The sequence below is a fragment of the Sparus aurata genome, chromosome 8 (assembly GCF_900880675.1).
Source record: "Sparus aurata chromosome 8, fSpaAur1.1, whole genome shotgun sequence".
Taxonomy (NCBI): domain Eukaryota; kingdom Metazoa; phylum Chordata; class Actinopteri; order Spariformes; family Sparidae; genus Sparus; species Sparus aurata.
The window spans coordinates 23892785-23914854 of NC_044194.1; the positions used below are offsets into that span (position 1 = coordinate 23892785).

At 41.1% G+C, this 22070-nt stretch overlaps 1 protein-coding gene across 5 annotated transcripts in view; it reads left to right on the forward strand.

Annotated features, from left to right (window-relative positions):
- The window catches only part of srgap1a (SLIT-ROBO Rho GTPase activating protein 1a), an 83166-nt gene that overhangs the window by 40055 nt on the left and 21041 nt on the right, over nucleotides 1–22070 (forward strand). For 3 of the 5 annotated variants that reach the window (XM_030425828.1, XM_030425829.1, XM_030425831.1), the window contains exons 4-12: nucleotides 2896–2958; nucleotides 6213–6392; nucleotides 7648–7776; nucleotides 9186–9407; nucleotides 9940–10041; nucleotides 16250–16447; nucleotides 16917–17001; nucleotides 18067–18094; nucleotides 19600–19705. In XM_030425828.1, the coding sequence (XP_030281688.1) occupies nucleotides 2896–2958; nucleotides 6213–6392; nucleotides 7648–7776; nucleotides 9186–9407; nucleotides 9940–10041; nucleotides 16250–16447; nucleotides 16917–17001; nucleotides 18067–18094; nucleotides 19600–19705 (1113 nt within the window). Of the gene's footprint in view, nucleotides 1–2895; nucleotides 2959–6212; nucleotides 6393–7647; nucleotides 7777–9185; nucleotides 9408–9939; nucleotides 10042–16249; nucleotides 16448–16916; nucleotides 17002–18066; nucleotides 18095–19599; nucleotides 19706–20360; nucleotides 20395–22070 lie in introns of all 5 variants that reach the window. The other 2 variants (XM_030425830.1, XM_030425832.1) reach the window with 1 other exon arrangement.

The following is a 22070-nucleotide window of genomic DNA, read 5'->3' on the forward strand; positions in this document are numbered from 1 at the left end:
TAACGGGTGTTGAATCTGACAGATAGTCAAAGGTTCTGTCCTCTGAACTGAAGGTTGCTAATGGATTTTCCCACAGGAGAAGGCATGTGTCTTTATGATCCCTGTAATATGTAAGAATCCACAATTGATAGTCAGTTTACTTGAAATATGCTTCTGTCATCTTTTGCAAGATACAATTATGGATCCACTATACACTCAAGCACTAAATCATCCTATAATTTACCTCAATTATAAGTGTAATTTAACTCGAGACCTCTCCGTCAGTCCCTTATCTAACTGCCGTTCTCGTGTTTGTGTTTGACTCTTGCCAAGTTTAGTGCTTCTAGATCTCTAGTTATCCAGACTCGCAAGCTGTGTGCCCTCTGATTAGGTAAGAGTTACAAAACGGGGAACTGACAGACAAGGTGCTGGTTGGGAATATGCCAATCAGCCAGGTCACCCAGCATGACACTCTTATTTCAACAGCCTGGCAGCCGGTGACAGAGAGCATAATCCTCTTTGCTATCTATTCACATCCTTGGACATCGTGCAGCTTGACCTGTCAGTGACTGTTGAGGAACAAGAGGGATAGTTTGGCTGTTTGTTCACGCTAGTGTTCACAACGTTGCTTCTGTCTTCACGTTAGGGTTTTGTCAGGTCACTCAGCAATGTCCTTTTAAGAGCTAAATGAAATGTATTACAAAATTGTGCAATTGTGTGTCAGAATGAACTTGTTTGTAAACTCACCTGAATCAATTAGGTATCTGACCTCAGTAGAGCCCCTTACCTGTTGCCAACAACCATACAAGGCCACATGCGTGCGAGGTAACAGAGGATGCGTGACTCATCACTAATCTCAATCAGGAAATCCCATCATTGTTCGCTGTTGGCATTATTGCCAAGGACACTGCTTCAGGATTTGATAACTGCTGGTGGTAGAAGTTCTTGTAAACAACTCCAAGACAGACCAATGCACACAATGTAACAAAGCAGTCTGTTGCATTTGTGATTATGTTGTCCTTCTCTCAGCCTGTTGGTTTCAACTTACCTGACTGTGTGCTCTGGACCCTCAAGCTACTACCAGTAGACACCTACTCACAAATTCTGGTTGTTATGAATTGCAGCAAACATAAAAACATGTCTCAGAAATTTCTCAACTTTTTGCACCGTGGAAAGAACATATTCCCTGTAGAGTTTTCTTGTGAACAAACAAAAAATATGTTTACATTCAGTATATCCCACCAAGGTGTGTTTCTCCAAGTTTTAAAAATGCACTGAATTAATTTCTGTTCTCATTAAACATTTGCAAAACAATGTTTTCACATTTTTAAATCACGCATTGGGATTCACACTATTCTCATTTGCCATGACTGATTACAAGATAACTCATATTTTCACTCCAATTTAAGGGTTAATCTGCAATTCTTGTTGCCTATTTTAGCAGAGCTGATGTTGTTGTTTCCAAAAATCTGAATTTTAGTGATGCCTGTAATTTGTCAGACATGAGTATGACTGACTATGTCAATTTTTTTTTTTACTTGTGCTGTTCAACACTTATGATAGCTTGACACCAGTGCCTGTGTGCGCATGTCAATGTCAAATATGAAAAAGGGACATGATCATAAAAACATCACTCAATACTGTTCCTTTTGATTTCTGTATTTTTGACCACCATTGCCCTTTAAAATCTGCAGTGCACCCCATTCTTGATCAGAAGTAAATCACCACTCTATCCTACGACACTAGCTGGTTCAATACCATCTCAGAACACTCTTCCAGCCTTTTGCTAGGAGCGACTCCCAGAATGAGATTTGTCTGAGGATAATTGGGTTAAAGAAAGACCCGGAGTGCAGGCCAAGGCTGTAACATCATCCAGGTAGCAGCACGTGGTATCAACGTAGTAGAGAGAGATCAAACATTCATTGTCATGACTCACAATCTCATTAACATGTGATACAGTATATGAGTTGGTGTGAAGGAAATATGTGAGCTTCATAGTTGAATTAATAGTGAAAGCCCCTCTAAATCCATCACGGCATCACAGTTAGACTGTATCCCACGGCTGTGAGATGCATTAATGCGTGTCTGTGATAGTATTACTGACTCAGCCTTGTGGCACGACTGATTGAGTTAACATATTTGAGAAAAACCTTTCACATTGAGGCGTAGAAGGCAGATAATGTGTTGAGCATGTGGATGGTGAAACTCAAGCTGTGTTCGGTGATTTGAGTGGAAAAGCCGCCATGACACTGATACCACTTTCACACAGAAACACGAACCTGTATGAGAAGCAGGATGATAAATCATGGCTCTGCTTTGTGTTGGTACCCTTCGAACCACGGGTCAATGTCTGGTGGTTGTCCACTATTCATGTTAACGGTGCATTACACAGTTTTGGAAAGACATTTTAATCAGAGAAGAACGATCTTCATTGAAGGATTTTTTTATGCCTAAACAAACTGCCATAAAAGGACAACAGATTTTCATTCTGTTTTAGTTTGTTTATATTTGGCAGACCCTGCCACCTTTCTAGCTTCAAACTGTGTTCTGGGGACCTTATTTTCCTTTGAGAACAACTTGACTATATATGGAAAGAGTTTGTATTATTACCTTATTAATTTAATTGTTAATATTATAATTCTGAGTATACATTTCTTCACCAAAGCCATAGTGTTCCTTTAATCGTTATATCCAGTAAATGGTGTGCAATTGCTGAACAGTCTTTTTCCAGTTTCATTTCAATAAGTAGTTGTTGCAGTGTCTATAATATAAATTCATCTTGGCAGACAGGACTGACATAATGATGCTACTGTGTTGCTTTGTATGAACTATGATCATAGTGTAGGAAAGGTTGTTTTGTGCTTTTAATTGTATCGAACTTTCTGTAACGTGTTTTTCCTTCTGTTTCTTTTTCAGAGTAAGGAAATAGCCTTTCAGCTCCAGGAAGATTTAATGAAGGTCCTAAATGAGCTATACACAGTAAGTAGTAATGACTGCCCTTTTTTTCTCTAACTACTCTACACTACTTGCACTTCAGTACATTGGTCTTTGCTGTGGTCGAGACTGGTTTACAGCATTGAGCTAACTAGCTTCTAACTGCTTGTAACAGCTTGAAGTCTTAAACCCTGTGGCTTAAACATGCCTAAGGGATCAAATATTAAACATTTAAACAAATAGTCAAATACCAAAGATTGCTCAAGCTGTAGGGAAAGTCTGTCTAATTTAATTTATAGCAGAACTGAAACACAATCTCATGAACTAGTGATTCAAACTGTGGAGTATTGACTTGATGCTTGCTCGACTCATCAGAGTTCATCTTCTCTGTTTTGTAAGGGCTGTTATCAGCTGCTCTTCTAAACAGATTCATGCAAAGCCACACCAGGGGGCATGAGCCAAATAGAAACTCTCTGAATATATTTTCTGCCTCTTCTTTTAAGGTGATTTATTTTGTGCATTGTTGACTTTGTGCAATAGTTGACAGCAGAGACAGATGGGAAGCCTGGGGAGAGAGCGAAAGAGAGATTACATGCAGTCTGAATCGAATCAGGGATGTTGCGATTACGTGGTATGCGCCTCAGACCACTAATGTACAGGGACACCCATCATCTATATTTTGAGTAAATGATAAAAATAGACTTTTGAACCCAGAGGTTCAATTTTCTCTTAGTAACATTTCACCAGACCATCAAACTTCTGCATCAAACAAACTGCACAGAATCTGGTTTCTGTAAGGGCCACTTCATCTCCTCTGTTCAACGACTTTTCTGTAAGTAGTTTGTCCGCGTGTATCTATGACCTTGGAGGGGAAAGGTACTTAAATCATGAATCAATAGCTAATTCCACTGCCTTAATTGCCCCAGTCAGCTCTGCTAGACTACTGGCTTACTTTGATGCCTTTAATGCCACATGTTGTTTGACGATTAGAAGCTGGTATATTCTTAGACAGGATGACTGGAGGCTTGATTTTATTGTGTTACTTATAGGTTATTTTGTTTATATTATTGCTATGGGTTTATAGTGTCGTCTAAGATACTTTAGGTCACTCACAGGCATCAACAACGATAAACACTGATGAGGCAGTGAGCATCAAATGTAACCAAAGTAAAACAAAAACATTCAGTCATACTTAACATCTGTGTTTTTGTGTTCAGTCAACTGTCATTCCTCACTTACAGTCAGTTTAGCATCCTCATTGATCATCATGGTAATCTGGGAGGTAAACAGATAGAGGTACAAGTTGAGGCAGTTGATGTTGCATCCTAAGAGATTGACTGACACCATAGAAAGACAATGGTGGTTACATTTCCAGTCGATGGCAGTACTGCTCCAAACACAACGGCGTGTAGCTCCAAACTCAGTGTGTGTCACTCTCACCACGGTCCACACTCCAGATTTGACCTCGTTTAGCCCCTGTGGGAGGACACACACATATTCACTAACACACTGTTAAGCTGTTGCATCAGACAGCATCAGACAGCCTCAGTCCCCGATGTCAGCCTCCGCCAATGAAATAACAGGTCTGCTCCATCTCTAAATATGTCCTTCTAAAAGAAACACCAAAGTAAACACAGCAGCGGCCGACTCCAGACCAGTAAGTGTGGAGTACAGGACCCAAGGTCAGTCACCCATCTTTAAAATGCTTCCAGTTAGGCCACCAAATGCAGAGGGCTCCAGACGATTCAGGCATTGCGCTTTTGTTCCACTGGTACAGAAATAACTCAGATGTTTAGATTTAGAGATGGGTGAGTCTATTTGTGTTGACTGCAGTTGAGGTTTTGTGCAGACAAGTGTATTGCATACACAGGTTGTGGAGCTGTAATTTGCTGGAGGTGGTTCGTTCCAGGTTAAACCACCGGTGCTCTATATTGCTGCCTTCTCATGGGTTTTTGAATGTATTTTCTGCCTTTGTTCTCAGTTCTGTACATTTGGCCTGCTGTGACAAATGGCAGACAGATTTAATCTAAACTGTGGTTAAATGGATCACCCGATAAGATTTACACAATATAATTTATTCGCTTTTTTTAAATTCAACAGTTTGCCTGTCTCTAATGTATGTTGATTGATTAGACCGAAAATCGTCCACATTTACGGTGATTTGTCAGGGTACAATACATGGAAAGTCCTCCTTTCCTTTCCCTTCCTTTCCTTCCCTCTCATTCTTAATTAACACGCATCTGTGAAGGTCTGTGAGTTTATTTTGCTGATGACTTCATTTTTGCGTCACAGACTTCAGCCACGTTATTCTCCCACGGCCTGTGATTCATTCTCTGTCCTCGGAGCAGATGTGTGTTTGTTCTCGGTTACCCGTTCTCCTGATGGCCTGAGCCGGTGTTCATAAGACCTTAATCACTCGGCCCTCTTCAAGAACTCATTGTTTGTGTTTCGCGGTTTACCTGCTACTTAACGACTGAGTCACTGCTAAATGGATCCATGGAGTATGTGAGCAACGCTTCCACTCCAACCTCCTCTCTTGGTGATGGCTCACACTTTAGGAAGTAGCGCTAATCAGTCATTCATCATCAAGGTAATGCATTTACCTTGTATTGGATAGCTACAGTGTGATGACACAATGGGAGGAAGAGTTTAATTGATTTGCATTTCACAAAAATAAATATTTATTTAAGAAACATATACTACAGGAAGCCAGACAAAAAATGTTAGCCCTCAGTTCTAAGAAGTCCTTCTTGTGGTTAAAATGCATGGGATCTTATTGCATACATCTGATTAACCCAGTAAACCAACCCCCCTCTTAATAACCTCATGTCAAAATCAAAGGACAAACCCAAATCTCCTTTCTGACTTTATTTTTGAAAACACAGAGCAATGAAGGCAGCATGTTAGATTTAGCTGCAGTGATTTGTGGTTGTAGTGGTCATATGAGAGTCTCATATAAAAAGGCTGGAGAGAATCTGTCTTTGGTTTGTGGCTCAGGGAGAGACGAAGCGCCTGCTACGAGATGAGTTGAATCGATTTGTAATGAATGAGCGGGTCAAAGCATGGAATCCTTAGTTGTGGACTATAGAAGGTCCGTCTTGACTATGAAGATGGATTATTCCAACCTTTGACCTCACAGAGACTAAGCTGAAACTCAACTAACATGGCAAAGTCTTAGGATGTTGCCCTTTGCCAACAAAAAAACAACAAAGAAAGAAACCAAGAAACAAGGAAGAAATGATGACAAATATTGAAAAATTTATTTTCTTTTAAGCTTATTGCCTTTTGTTTGTCTCCAGGTGATGAAGACTTACCACATGTACCACTCGGAGAGCATCAGTGCTGAGAGCAAGCTGAAGGAGGCTGAGAAGCAGGAGGAGAAGCAGATCGGCAGGGGAGATCCAGTCTTCAGCATCCGAATGGAGGACAAATACCAGAGACGGAGCTCTGTGAAGAAGATTGAGAAGATGAAAGAGAAGGTAGAACGCCAACAGTTTACAATCCTGAACACTTTGTGGTAAATTTAAACTAGTAGTTGCACCTTGTACTTTTCCATTAGGGGCTTTCTAACAAAACCTCTGATTAGGGTTTAATCACAAGGAAGCTTCTGTTGAGTTTTTCTTTGATTAAGATTTGAAGTCTGTTGTCATATTTTGCAGGTATTTTTGTTGTTGCTCTTATAACAATGAATTCACTTTAATAGTGTTGCAGCCTAACAGATTTTTATGTGATTTAAAATGCTATTGGATTGCTTCTAGTCCAGCCCATTATTATCACATGTGTGTGCCTCGTGGCGAACACTGGCCGCGGTGGAAATTGTTTTCAACGTTTTTGAAAGGCGAAATGCCAACAAATATGGATTGAAGCAGGTTATTTTGTTGGATAAAGCATGTTGTGAATTTAGCAAATGATAACTTGTGTCTTTATTCACCAAATTATGGCATTTGGACTGCACAACACTTTGCAGTTATTGAAAACGTTTGGATCACACAAATCAGAATCAAACCTATGTAGCCACTGCTGGAATCTTCTAAAAATAGTGTAATAGTAATTATATTAGTGTACCCTAATCTTTGTCTGCAACTGTGTGGAAATACCTGATTTAAGCAGACATGTCAACGTTATGAATGACGTTTCGAACTATACATTACAACCATAGGCCACGGTTAAGCTCAAGTAAAAACACACTGTAAGCACTGTCGGACGAGCAGGCGTTTTGTTTTCAGAACAGGCCTGTTTTCTGTTACATCCCTGTGACAAACCATTAAATGGTCTTTTTTAGCATGACTCTTCCTGGAAAGCATTTGGGAAGTGTTAAAATATGGATGATTTACAAGTGTGTGAGTCAGAGCCCATCGGTCAGTGGATGGTGACTAACTAGCGGCCTTATATTTGTCTGGTAGAGAGGAAGTGTAGGACAAAGACAGATGGCTCTGACTGAGACACCCCAGTTGAAGTGAAGGACACAGGCTGTTTTTGGTTGTTTTTCCTCTTTTCTCCTTGTTCCTTTTTTTTCTATTTTTAACAGAATGTAACTTATTTCTCCGCTAATGTTTATTGAAGCTGTTGTTTTGCCAGTAATCTAGCCTTAGCTCGGAGACTTGCAGTGCGTGCGGAGACATTAAAGCACAATCACTTGTCAAAAAGGCAATTCTCGACTCATTAAATTCATCCTCCACTCACTGGCTTTGTTGTTTTCTGTTTACTCATTCTTGCCTCTAATTCTCTCATCAGCGTCAAGCGAAGTACTCCGAGAACAAGCTGAAGTCGATCAAAGCGCGGAACGAGTACCTGCTGACACTGGAAGCGTCAAACTCCTCCGTGTTCAAATACTACATCCACGACTTGTCGGACTTAATTGATGTAAGTATATAAAACCACATGCTTCTGTCAGCGCTGCTCTGAAACATCTTCATCTTCAGCACAGGCTTGTTTGATGCTGCTGGGGAAAAGTTTTTTGTAGAGGACACTCTTACATAACCAAAACACACACTTTGGAGTTGTCTCTCTGTGTGCTGTGTGCTAAGGTAGATTTTATTATGATTCTTTGTGCTTCTCATGCAGGATATTCAGGGGTGTTTCAGAGACCTTTAGAGGAGATTTAAGTTCATCATCAAAGGAGAAACTGATGACTTTAACACCCAGGCCTAATGTAAAAGAGATCGTAGGGCACCAGACTGTGGGAATGAAATTACAGTGTAGGACAGAATTAAAGCAGCTTATTAACTTTTGTGATGAAAAACTACACTTTCCACATTTCTCTTCATGTTATTATTAAAACCCGCATATTATATTAATTTCTACTGTGTTTTCCTGACATTTTGCCTGCTGTTCTGAAACATCTTTGTATAGAGAGCGGGAGTAGTGCTGAACCTGAAACCTTTTTTCCATATAAAGCTGTGGTTTATTAATCCATTCACTACAGCACTCATCTCCCTCAGCACTACCTTACAAGCAGGTTGTGTGACCTTATTTTCTACCAAACCGATAAACACGACTTATTTATGATCTGACTCAGCTGGGTTATTGTTATTTTGTTAGAGAAATAAACGTATGGCACCATTTTCTGTGGTGTTTCTACATTCTGGACATGACTGAAAGAGAAGAGAAATGCAACCTTCATTCAGCAGCATGCTGTCCGCTGAAATTACCCCTCTCTCCGCTTTGCTCTCAAGCCTTCACATCTCACCGGGGTGTGTGTGTGTGTCTGTGTCTGTGTGTGTGTGTCTGTGTGTGTCTGTCTGTGTGTGTGTGTGTCTGTTTTTGTGGGTGCCTGGAACCTGCATGCCTTCCCAGGAGAGACCTTGGCCAAGATTCCGTTATTAAAAAATCAGCACTAGTTCCTGAAGGCAACATTACGTAACACAGAGGCAACACACAACACAGTCTCAGACAAGGCTAGGCTGTTGACTGGTGAAAATTTGTCTTATTAAAAGGCCAATGTGTATTCTTTACTTTTTTTTCTTTTTATCATAGTCAATTACAGGTGTATTTGCATATAAACAAATAAAGCATTTGTTGATATTTTAGACATTTATGCTTTTAACAAACCTTAAAAAGCAACAGAAAACATCAGAAACTCATTGACTGATCCAGCTGTTGTTTAGTTAAAAGTATCTAATCCCAAGATTTGTTGCGTGTCATGATGGTCAGTCCATTGTTTTGGTTGATCAGCTGATCAGAGAAAACAAGTTTTTTGAAGGCAACAACATCGGCTTTAAAATTAGGAAATTGTATCATTGTCATTGACCCTCTTCTTACCTCTCTCCCAGTGCTGTGATTTAGGATACCACGCCAGTTTGAACCGGGCCTTGCGGACCTACCTGTCAGCCGAATACAACCTCGAGACATCACGCCACGAGGGTCTTGACATCATAGAGAATGCTGTGGACAGTCTGGACCCCCGGAGTGACCGACAGAGGTTCATGGAGATGTACCCGACGGCCTTTTGCCCACCGACTAAATTTGAGTTCCAGCCTCATATGGGAGACGAGGTACATACAGTCAATTCAGTAGCAGCGATGATGAAATTTCTGGTAGTTGTGCATTTGTTATATGGTTTATGTATCATGGGGTTTATGATGTTTTGTTTCCAAGACACTGAACAACATGGAAGTGACTTCAGAGTTGATTAAAACAAGTCTCAGACTTAATGAGGTCTGATTTTCAGTGGCTTAAATGCAGCGTTTTAGTACGTCTGGGATGCTGGATCAGGTTTTATAGGGCACTGAATTTGACAAATCATGTGTTAATTCCCACCCTGCAGTCATGTAGCTCAACATGTGTTATGAGTTTTACTGTTTGGTTGGCACTGCCTACACTGATATCATGTCTTTTTACTAGCTGTTGTTGTGCGGCTGTCTGCATTCATCTGGCAGAAGTCACTGCGGTTTGCTCTGCAGCTGAAGAAGAATTTGGATGCCTGCATCCTGTTTAAATTACGTGGCCTTGTTGTTCCCTCAGTAGGATGTAATTTCATTTTCCCTTATCATTGACTTTGTATTTCCTCTTTTTTCCCCTCCCAAGGTGTCTCAGATCTCAGTGCAGCCACCAGTGAACGGGGAGCTCATCCTGAGGTTTCAGCAGCTTCAGTCTCGCCTGGCTACTCTGAAGATCGAGAACGAAGAGGTAAAACGACGCAATAAATTCAACTCATTATACAGGTGTTTCTGGCGTGTGGGGGTTTAGAGATGTCAAACATGTCAAAACTATTCTCTGCTGCTCCGGTTTTGTAGAAACATTTAGTTATGCTGGTATTTGTTGGGTGCAAGATGCTGACAGTTAAAGCTACTAAAGAAAGTTAACTTCATCCAGAAGTCATCCAAGGTGAGACACGGAATAGTTTCTGATGATCTCTGAAGAATCAAAGTTTTTGTTGTTGCGTACACACACCACACACACCACACACAGGCACACGCATTGCACACTCTATATTTTCCTCTCCCTCTCTCATGCCCCGCAGGTAGCCATCAAACCCTCTCTGTGATGCCTCCATTTGTTGCTCCCACCGGTAGAATCCACTGTTTCGCTTTTATTTGCACAAACCTGTCCTGCGTTCCTCTGTTTTGACATTGGGGGTGCATCGCTGCCTCTCAGGCTGTTTGGTTTTAATCTGTCTGCAGCATGCTTGAGTTACTTGACATTTTCTACAAAACTGAAGCTAACGGAGGCGAAAAACCACGACTAACGCAGAGTGCAATCACGTCCATCAGGCTGGCTTTTGTATTGCGTCTGACCTGCTTCCTCTCAATAAGCTCTCTCTGCCTTCTCTCTCTCTCTCTCTCTCTCGCTCTCGCTCTCGCTCTCTCTCTCTCCACATTGGTGCACCTTCTTTCTTTCATCCTGTTACAAAGACACAGGAGCATGTGTCACTCAAGTTCCTTTGCATTCACTGTGACTTCAGAGTCTTTTTCATCTTATTGTCGACGCTTTTGTGAAAGTGACTGAACGTACATCTATTGGAATTACATGATGGACAGCAAAGTTGCATTAAGGGGGATACTTGATATTGGTAATTACTAGATCTGAAATACCTGGTCAATTAATCAAAAGGTGGATTTACTAAAATTCAATCTGTGGATTTTGATCATTCTTTTAGTCTTTTAATTGCGCGAAAGTACCAAAAATTAGCTTGTTCAACCCCGCCAGATTTGTATCTCTTTAAGATATCACTCTAAATTGAATATTTTCTTGACTTTTTATAGACTTATACCATATTTACATCATCAGTTTAAAAGAAGGATCTGTATCTGGGTAAAAAATTATCCAATTTTGTCTTTTCATTTACACCTGGTATTTTTATAGCGTTCTCATTATCCTCAATGAGATTGAACCCCTGTCTCTGCTCTGAATGTGGGCAGTTGCCATCAGCCTCTAGACGGGGGAAACTTTATAAACTTTGTGAAAGGATGTCTGCGACAAATTCAAATTGATTTGTCTCATCTTGTAAATTCGGCATATGTAATTAAGTTTGGTCAGATTGTCCTGGTTTGTTGCAGAACCGGCTCATTATTTGCTCTGTGAGTAGATCAAGTAAACGGTTTATTAATAGCAGATTCACCGCACAGATGAGTCACACACACAGTTATTTCTTACTGTATATCATTTATTTTCCATCCATATCGCCTTTAACTAATGCAACTTTTGGCACATTTATGGCACAGAACAGATGTTTAATCAGTAACTAGCCATTTTCAGCTTTCTTGCTTGCTCACGCTTTAAATTAGAACTAGTGATAGACCGATATTATTGGCCAATTTTTGCGTTTTTTACGTGTATCGGCATCGGCCAATGCGGGCTGCTGCGTTCGCCGATCCGGCATTATTTACAGACAGGTGTCCAAAGGCAGCTCCGTGTTGCTGGAGACGCTGCAAGAAATGGCAGAACAGAAAACCAATTCAGTGTGGCAGCATTTCACAGAGCACTGTTCTACCTCGCCTGTTTTTAATATTTGTTAAATATTGTTTACTTGTTCTTGTTTTTTAATTTCAATAAATGTTCCTATTCATAACATTTGTTATCATCATTGTGTAATTTTTATGATGTAAATTGAGGGAGCAAAAGTAGTATCGGCTCCAAATATTGACTCAAGAAAATCGGCAGTTGTATCGGTCATCGGCTAAGGCTGATGAAAAAAAAATCGGTATCGGCATCGGCCCTAAAAAAATCCATACCAGTCGATCCCTAATTAGACCATGACTTACAATTTACATTTACACCACACATTAACATTTTTCCTTATCCAGATAACGTGTTCAGATATGGATTGCATTTTAATACCAGGTGTTTTTGACATGTCAATGATTTATAAATAGAAAAAAAATCATCAGATTGCTCAAAAATAGAAATAAGCCGTAGTTGTGGCCCGACAGTACATTCAGTCCCAGTTTCTTGTTAAATGTGCATCATGACTGCTCAGAGTCCTGCTGGTGTTATCACAGTTCACATTGCCTGCAGTGTGTACAGTATTTCAGCAACTGGGCACATAAACACGCACCCTGTGTGTGCCTATGTGTGTATGTGTGAGGGTATGATGACAAGCCGTGGCTGCACCATGTCCTTTTCCGCCTGCCTCGCTGAAGCGGATGTCCTGGTGGGTCAGAATTGGAGGGCGCTGCTGCCTTGTGTTAGGATCACCAGATGGCCTCTCTTCCCGGCAACATCGTGCCAGATACATCCTTGAAAAAACGAACTTTCAAAGCTCAGCGAACGACCTACAAGCACGACTGTCAAATGTACAAGAGAGAAAAGAAAGGGAGTCTGTCTTTATCCGGTCAGGAAAAGCTGCATGGCAGTGCTTAATAGAAGTGCAGCTGTTTCCTCAAACCTCTTTGACTCCCGTGAAATGGTGAAAGAAAACATTGCTGAATAATTTACCCTGCATCAGTGGTGGGTTGGGTGCGATGTGAGGAGAAAACTCTGGATGTGGGGTTGGGGTTAACATTGCCCTGCTGGGTGCCTCGCTGCAGAAATTACAATTGAATTTTCTTCATTAAAAAAGTCTGCTCTGCGAGGACATCGCTCATTTCAGCTCCTCAGTCAGTCAGTGTGGTTCATCTCTTTTTCAGATGTAATAATCGGGCCATTTAGATCTCATTTGCCTCCTTATGAACAGGAGCTAATGCAGGCTGATTTCCCTGCTCTGCTCTCTTTCGTATTCTCAAGACGTTTCACACTAAACTCAATCTAATACCATCTCCTTTTGAGGGGTGTGTTTGTTTTTCCTCAGATAAATCTAAGGGGGGCACATCAAAGCCTGTGTGGGTATGTGTGTGAATGTGTGTGTGCACTCATAACGCGATGATCTGCAGATAACACACTTACTACATGGTCTGTTGAAAGCTGTGGACAGCAGTCTGCCTTTTGAGATGTGATGATGGATGTCGCCATAACGGATACTGACACTGTACTGCTGCACTTCAGAATAACACTGATTTTAAAGTGCAAGCAATAAGTGGAATCATTTTGGATTTTGACACAACAGAAGTTATTTTCAGTCCAGTGAATGTCGACTGCAAGTAAGCCAGACTGCTTAGCTCCTCATATTGGCGGGCTGCCTGTATAACACTGTAGAAAAAAAAAGAGTCACGGTTCTTTATTAAAAATAAACAAACTTAATTCAGTCCCGGGGACTTCTCTGCAGGTCTGTTGTGCAGCTACAGGGACTAATGGGCATACCCAGCGTGTCTCAGTAAAAGCTCCATTGTAATTGAGCCAGCAGTGAACACTGGTAACTTTTCGTCTGCTGAATAATGGATAAACTCAACAGCTTTTTTTCACCGGGAGAGTGATTCTCTCGCATGCATGAGTCCTGTCTTCACGATGACAGCCGAGCCTCTCGCCTCCACGGGGGCCACCATGGATGAGGCTGCCAGGCAAACACACTCAGAACTTGTAACACATGACTGTATGTCACAGTAGGTCACCTATTATAGGGACCTGCCATGGAAAAAAATAGAATGCATAACCTCAAAGTGATGGTGTTGTAGATTTCTTGGTATTTTCGCTTACTACTAAAGCTTTTTTTCTTTACTCGTGTGGAAAATAGGGATGCTAACCAATTAGTTGTTCTACAAAACATTAGTTGCCAACTATTTAGATAATTGGTTGATCATTTCAGTCATTTTCCAATCAAAACCGTCAGACATTTGCAGGTTTCAGCCTCAAAATAAAAGCATTTGCTGCTTTCCTTTGTCATTAATGACTGTAAATGAAGAATCTTTGGTTTTTTGGATCAGTGGTTAGACAAAAAATCACTTTGAGCTGTCGGAAATTTCTTGACATTTTATTGACCAAATGATTAATCGGCAACATAAGCGTTAGTTGCAGCCTTCAAGAACAGTTACTCCTTTGATCACCAAATGACATCCCCAAATGTTGTCACATGAGAGGATGATGATCGGGATTCATGGCCGTGGAACCCTTATTTCCTTTTCCACACTGTCATTAGCCGTGCTCCGACCTGCAGTATGTTTTGTCTTCATGATGGGGTTGATGATTCTAAATACAGCCACGTTGCGTGCCCTAAGCATGTGTGTCAGCGCTGTAATCCATCAGTGTACCACATGAAAGGGGTGAAGTCCACCTTGCTTTTCAGGTGTTTTTTGAAAGCCAAATGAGTCACAGGTCAAGCTGTTTTAAAAAGAATAACAACAAGATAATCCACTGTTGTCTATGCGTGTGCACCAGGAATCCACTTTGTCCTTTCATTAGCACTGAGGTCAGACTCACTTAATAACTAAGAAATGGGGTCACTACCTTTGAGTGGGGGTCCAGACCATTAAGAATAATTAAGAGGAATTCCAGCTGTGTCTCACTAAGGGCCCCATTGACCTGCGGTGCCCCCACCTTTTAAAAGCACACACAATCAAGCTGCAATGGCTGCAGCACTTCACTCTGCCCCAAAGTGTGTCTGTTGAATGAAGAGGAGCGTTTTGCTGAATTTTTCCTGAGAGGTGCTTGTTGATGTTTCTACATCAGCGTGGCCTCTTTCCCCATGCAGCTTTTCTACATCAGTGAGTCATGCACTTGCCAGCCTCTGGGCTCTTCCCCTGTCTGCTTGTCTCCTTTATCTTTTTCTCTATCTCTTCCCATTTATCCCTGTACTGCAAATGGCCTCAGCTTATGTTGCTCTATATTGTAAATAAGTAAACTGGGTGGGAGGTTAATGAATTTTACGACTAAACATAAGGTAGAGTGGTGGCTTTGTTGACCATTGACTGAACCTGGTTTTAATACATTCTTACATCATAAATCATAGTTCAATATAATAAATGAAATAAATGTTTAATCCTCAGAATTTGGACATATAAATTCTCAATTGGGTGTATACTAGAGCCAGGCTTGGGAGGAAACAAGTAAACATTTTCAAGAAATATGAATACGTATTCATACAGCCTTGGTTGTACATAATTTTAAGTGCTAACTCGCCATTGTTAGCATGTTAACACACTACACTTAAGTGGCGGATTTGGTTATTATACTTGCTGAACATCAGCATGTTATTGTTTTTAGTATTACTAATATTATTTTTACTATTATTGTGAAATTGTTAGCATGTTGATGTTAGCATTTAGCTCGAGGTTTGGTTTGCTTACTCTGTTAGTAAAGCTTCATAGAGCTGTTAACATGTCTGTTGACTCTGGTGTAAGTTAGGTACCTAAGTTAGGTAAAAAGAACAACTAAATTTTAATTCTCACATGACAATCATGCAAATTATAACATTTTTTTATGATATTGTATTTTTTTTCATTCATGTTAATAATTAGACTTTAAGAATAAAGTCTCAGCTGTACCCAAAGGTGGCTTTAAAACTCCATGATGCCTTATCACATCTGTATACCGCAAGTCTCTCTTTTTATGGTTCACATAATCAGTTTGTAACTGCTTTCTTCTCTCACATTGTTACGTAGCTATTACACACATTTGCCCTCCCAAGTCCTGAAGTTTATAGGCTGCGGCAAGAGCACTCCTGTTGACAGGGACAAGGCGGTTATGGAAATGAATCCTAAAAGCCTGCCACTGAATGTACCGTCTCCAGCAGACACTGTTCACCTCTGCCCCTCTGAGTGCATGCAAATTGATTGCCTTGGCTTGGAGTCATGTTCAAGGACCGGTGGATTTTGAAGAACGTGGGTCTTGTCAGAAACACCTGCATTTTTTAGAGAGCCATGGGAAAGCAAGAGAGGGTTTTAGGGAGTGTGATGAAACATGCTGCTGAGTATGCTGTGACAGTAACATGGGAATAGTGAAGAGATGACATCTAGCTTTTAAGCAGGCCAGTGTTTGCTCTGACTAATTCTTCAACTCTTTCCCCTCATCTCTTGTGTTTCTTCAGATCAAAAAGACGTCAGAAGCCACCCTGACCACCATCCAGGACATGGTGACGATTGAAGACTATGACGTGTCCGAGTGTTTTCACCACAGCCGATCCACCGAGTCGGTCAAGTCCACCGTGTCGGAGACGTACCTCAGCAAACCCAGCATTGCCAAGAGGAGGGCAAACCAGCAGGAGACAGAGCAATTCTACTTCATGGTGAGGAGAGATGGGTGGGAGATTTCTGTATGAAAATAGAAATAAATCTCTTTTACTGACGCTCTTTGACGCCTTTCTCTACTTGTTTTCTGTTTCTGTTTGATGTTTTCAAAAACGTAAAAATGCCAGACTTCTCACATTTGATTTATATAATATGTTTAATAGCTACTGCAAAAATCTGATACTAAAATTTCAAAGCATTTATCTGGACTTTAAAATGCTTTAATCTGTGCATGCAAATTTAACACTCCCATGCACCAAGCCCCTTTGAAATCTTTGATATTCCCATTTTGTAAGGCTAACTGCTATCCTGTTTCAGTCTGAAGATGGACATGCTCTGATAACAGCTTTAAAAAGACTCTCAGCGCGTCCTTTGCCCTTGGCTTTCTTATCGTAGATTGCTGTCTTAAGAGCGGCTGCTGTGGCTGGCACTCAGGGCTGCTGTGTAATTACTCTCAATTCTCAACAGAAATTCCGGGAGTTTCTGGAGGGCAGTAATCTCATCTCCAAACTGCAGGCCAAACATGACTTGCTGAAGAGGACACTTGGTGAAGGTAGAGTCACGATCCCTTTACTTTTATACTGTGCACGGTTCCTGATAGAGTCTCCGGTCGCCTACCTTCAGACATAATGAAGACGTATTTCAGCCCTAATCAGTCCCCCAACATCCAACATAACTGTTAATTCATTGATCTTTTTTTTTATTCTGCAGTCCTGCTGAGCAAATCTCAGCCTTTTCCATGGCAAACTTCCCAATGTTTGCCAGCTTTTTTCACTAGTCAAAGCTCTTGGATGGCAATCTAGGTTTTAGCGAGGCAAGCCAGAGCTAAGGGGGATTGTGAATTTGTATTATCCGTCTTAGTGATTGATTTGCTCCCAACTTAATGGACCGCCTTGTATTAGCGGGGGTGGTGGTCATTACGACGCTCGCGCCTTGTTCTACATTGGTGGGATCTCCTCGAGGCCTCAGCTAATCTACCGTCAACCCAGAGAGTGTCTGTCAGTCATTGTTCCACCCAACAGTCCTGGTGGTCTCACTCAGCTCAACTGTCCACTTAATGGGTAATGGATCTAACAAGGAAGAGAAAAGCCTCCTGCTTTTTCCCACGTGCTCTTTAATCATATTGTTGTCAATGAGATGAAGTATAGTATGAGTCACTCTGACACACAGACAGGTCAGATCCTGTTCATGGGAACAGATGGCTACAAAGTCAAAACTACTCCTGTTTCTCCAAAACCATTTGGAAGGTATTTTTGCTCTCCACCTGTCAAAACTTGTAGCTCTGTTCATTACTATAATGATTAGTGTGACTGGGTGCCTACGTCAGATGTAATCGTACGACTATGTGCCTGGTAGATGTTGTGCTTGTACTGTAATTGTAATGTAGCTAACGTGCTGACTATAGAAGTCACCGTGCAAGTTGCGTCTGTGTTTGCATGCATAGGTGTGTGTATTTGTGCTGCTCAAGAGGCCAGTGGTTGCGGACAGATGGCAGGCTTCAAATGCTTCACTAGGCAGATGCAAAATGTACCGCAGGGACCTCAGAGACAGGTCCTGGCATGTCCTCACATTGAACTTCCGCTCACATCTCTTGTCTTTTCCCTCTCTTTGCCCGCAGGCCACAGAGCTGACTACATGACCACAAGGTAAAGAACACACTCACATTTCAGGACCAGTGCATATTCGAGATGCACATCCAGTCCACTTTTTTTTCAACAGCGGCAGAAATGTTTCATGACGTGTTGCAGCACACAGTTTGCCTCAGGAAATTCTCATGTGAAGTCCTTTGTGACGTTGAAAGCAGAGGAATAATGGCCCCTGAAGAGCACCAAGCAGATGTACCGGTCGCCGTGTTTTCTAAGACCAACCTGGTATCATGTTTATGTGTTACTCTACTACTAGTTTGTAGGGTTAGGGTTAGGGTTAGGGTTTGACGTTTTTTTGCATCAATTTTAATGAACAACAAAACAAGGGCAGACAGGAAGGGATGGGTCAGTTGACTCTTTAGTCTGACTCCTCATTGTTTATGTTCAAGTATGGAAATAACTTTGAATATACTTCCAGTACTTTATTTGACCATTTTTTGTCACTTATGTTGGTGTAGTGGAATATTTCTCTGAAATCTGATTTGACAAAAATGATGTAAAAATACTTTTAGTCCTTCACAAGCAAATGTACTAGTTATAGAGCCATCAGCTGTGAATGGTCAGTCAGCAAGGAAGAGAAAAATGTTATGTATAACTTTTATATATAATTTTTTCGTTATGTATTGTGTTTATAATCAAAATAATCTAGGTGATAGAACTGTAGGGAAAAGGTCCTTTGCATATACTTTTAGATGGGATACTGTGCAATTTCAGAGTAAAGCAAAAATAATGATTGGTGAACTGTTAAAGAATCAAGCAAGAATACCAGAAATTCCCTACTTCTATCCTCTTAATTGGGGTTTTGGGCTGTTATATGATGTCACCTTGAGCTCTGCAAAACTGTTTTCCAACATTTTATGGACTAAATTAGAAAATCAGTGGCAGATTTATAAATAAGATAAATGGTCGCAGGATGACACCAGTATATGTGATCAAGTAACACATCCATAAAGTATCGTTGCTCTATGTCAGTTGAGCCCTGTTGAGGCCATGGTACAGTTTTCTTCTTATTTCAGAGAAATGTCCTCCTTTGTGTTTGCGTGGTCAGATATTTAAAACATCTTCAGGCCCTTTCTCACATGGACAGTCATTCTGTCGCTGTGATTGAGCAGCAGAAGAAACCAAAGTCCCGGACTCTTTCAATCTCATTCCGTCTGGTCACAAGAAGCCAAACTGCATTAAGTCACAGATCCCCCGCAGGGCCTGTCATGAGGTGGATGCTGACACATACAAAGCTCCCAGCAGGTCTGATATTTCACTGCCCTGTGATAGCCTGTGGTGAAATAAAAGCCAGGATTATAGAGAAAAAGTTTGTTCACGGTTTTCAGCAGTGTCTGAAAATACCCTCAGTCACCTTTCCATCATCTCGAGTTGGAAGGTTCTGAAGATTAGTCAGCCTCAACTTCAAGTTTCTGAAGGACAAGAAGGTTATTAGAGAATAGATGAACCACTCTGAGAAAAAAACTGCATTGTTTACTTACTCTGATGCATTCTTTGTATTCTAGACATCCCAACGGGCCGTACAAAACCCACACTGGCACCCGGCGGGCTAGACCCCGCTCTGTTTTTAATGTTAGGTTATTTAATGGCAATTTGGAGTCATTTATCAAGGTACTGATTACCAGTCTGCCCGCTTGACATTGCTCCTCCTCCTATCTATTTTCTGTCTTGCTCTGGCTTTCTGGCCATTTTGGTGGGTTCCCCCAAAGCATCTTAGCTTTGATTTATCTTTTACCAACAACAACAGCATATTTGTGCTAAGATGGGTTCTGGAAACCCTCCTCATGAGTCAGTGAGCTCTGTCGGTCTGCGTCTGAGATGTAAAGGGTGGCAATGATAGATCAGGAGGAGAGGAGCAGCAGTCGGAGGGATAAATGTTTGTCTCCCTCCGTCAGCTCCCCTGACTCACTGCTGACCTGGCATCACTGAGCTACTCTGGTAGAGATACTCTCCTCCTCCTCCTCCTCCAGGGTGAGAGCAGAGGCTAGTGAAAAACAGCAGTATAAATGGCAGTCAGGGAGCGGATGCCAGACTGATAAGGTGTTGCTGCTTCCCTCCTCCTGGCCTCTTCACTGCCTCTTGCTGGTGGCTATGTCCAGTCCTGCCTGGTCCTGTCCACTTCCTGTTGTTTACAGAGTGGAATGAGGGTGCGCTCTTGGTGAAAGCTTTGGTGGGCAGCTTCTGTGGTGCTAATCTGGGTCTTGCCTTTTCTCTCTGTTTCTGTCTCTCTGTGTCCATCTCTGGCTCTCGCGACACTTCTCTGTAGCCGCGGACGACGGAACTCACACGCTCGACATCAGGTAGACACCTTGAAGCATCTTGGGGGGGACCCATGCTGCTTGCCTGCGCTCTTTTCTTTACCCTGTCCTGCCCTAACAACATTTTTACTCCATGTCATGTGTGTTTGTTACCTGACTTAAGTGAGTCGACTGAGACAGACTGAACTGAAGATCCTGCGGCAACCTGCATCTTTAGTGTCAACTATTATACTATTACTACTACTATTAAACTACTATTTCCCAGCATGGACCATTTCCAGCTTCGAAATTGGAATTGAATTTATGTGACACAAAAGACTCATGCCCAGTCTCACATATCAGAAGGGATAGTATTACATAATCGTGCTGCCCCAGACCTGTGCCTCAACCCCTCGCAGCTCCACTCCAGAGATAGTCGATTTTGGCATCGTGGCTGTGTTTTGACCATGTGTATTCCCCAGAGGGCTGTAAACAGATCCACTGTATCATTAAAAGCATGTACTGAATCCCTGTCCAGCACTGAGCTGCAGGAGCAGCTGGCACCAAGTGCGGAACAAGAGTGCACGTCCATGTCAAAGTGCGTGAGAGGAATGTGTTTTCTCTGAAGGAGACGCTGCTGCTCCTGTCATCCCACCACTTCTGCCCTCCTCCTGTAGCTCTGTAGATAAGTTCATTCAAACACAGGGTGCACTTGATTGCCAGCATAACAAGCAAAGAGTATATTTAGCAGCACTGGAGGCCCAGGGTTGAAATGCATTGGACAACAGGTTTGTGCATGCTTGTTGTTGAGTTTCGTACACTCTGATGGTATTTTATAATCAGTGAGTTAATATAGGAGACTGGGCATGAAAAGTCAAACAGCCGGAACTCAGTCTGTCTCATAAGTCTCATAAAGATAACCCTCACTTTGTATGTAACCCCACGGATCATACTTACACTGGGTGTGCATGTTAGTAGACTTTTAGTATAACATTAGTAAGTTCTGTTAGAGCCCGACCGATACACCAACAGGCCCATGTAATTGGTATTTATTGGGACGTCACTGCATTGACCTTTGTCTTTAGATGTATGCAAAGAGTTTGCAGTCAACAGTCAAATATATTGTGTACATTTGAGGCTGCACATTTTTATCTAAATATAAATAATTGTTATTTATAGTTGTTTAAAATCACTCTAATTTCAATTCCATAAACTGATCAAAAGAACTGTTATCTTATATTTACACTGATATAACTGAAATCATAGAATGTGTTTAATATATTAACAAGATCACCCAATATATTTAAATAGATTTTTAGCATTCTTAATTATTGATATTATTAAAAACATCATTAATTAGCGGTTAATTTGTAGTTTATTGAACCTTAGTTAACAGTTATTTTACTGCTAGAATGACATGCTTCATATACCATTTATCAAGCAAAGTTATAAAAACATCAGGTAAAGCTTTATTACAGTCATCCAAATAATGTTAATAGATGAACAACAATGTATTTGTAAGCTTAATAATAGTTTGGAAGCATTTCATCGTTCCAATATTTCTTACTAAAGTTAGCTATTAAACGAAAAATGAACTATTAACTATAAATGTACCATTTATTAATACTGGTTATTATTAAGTGTTACTGATATGGGTAATGTCCTCAAAATTCCTGTATCTGTCGGGCTCTAGCTATTAATAATGTTATCAAAAACATCAAATTATAAATGACATTTGT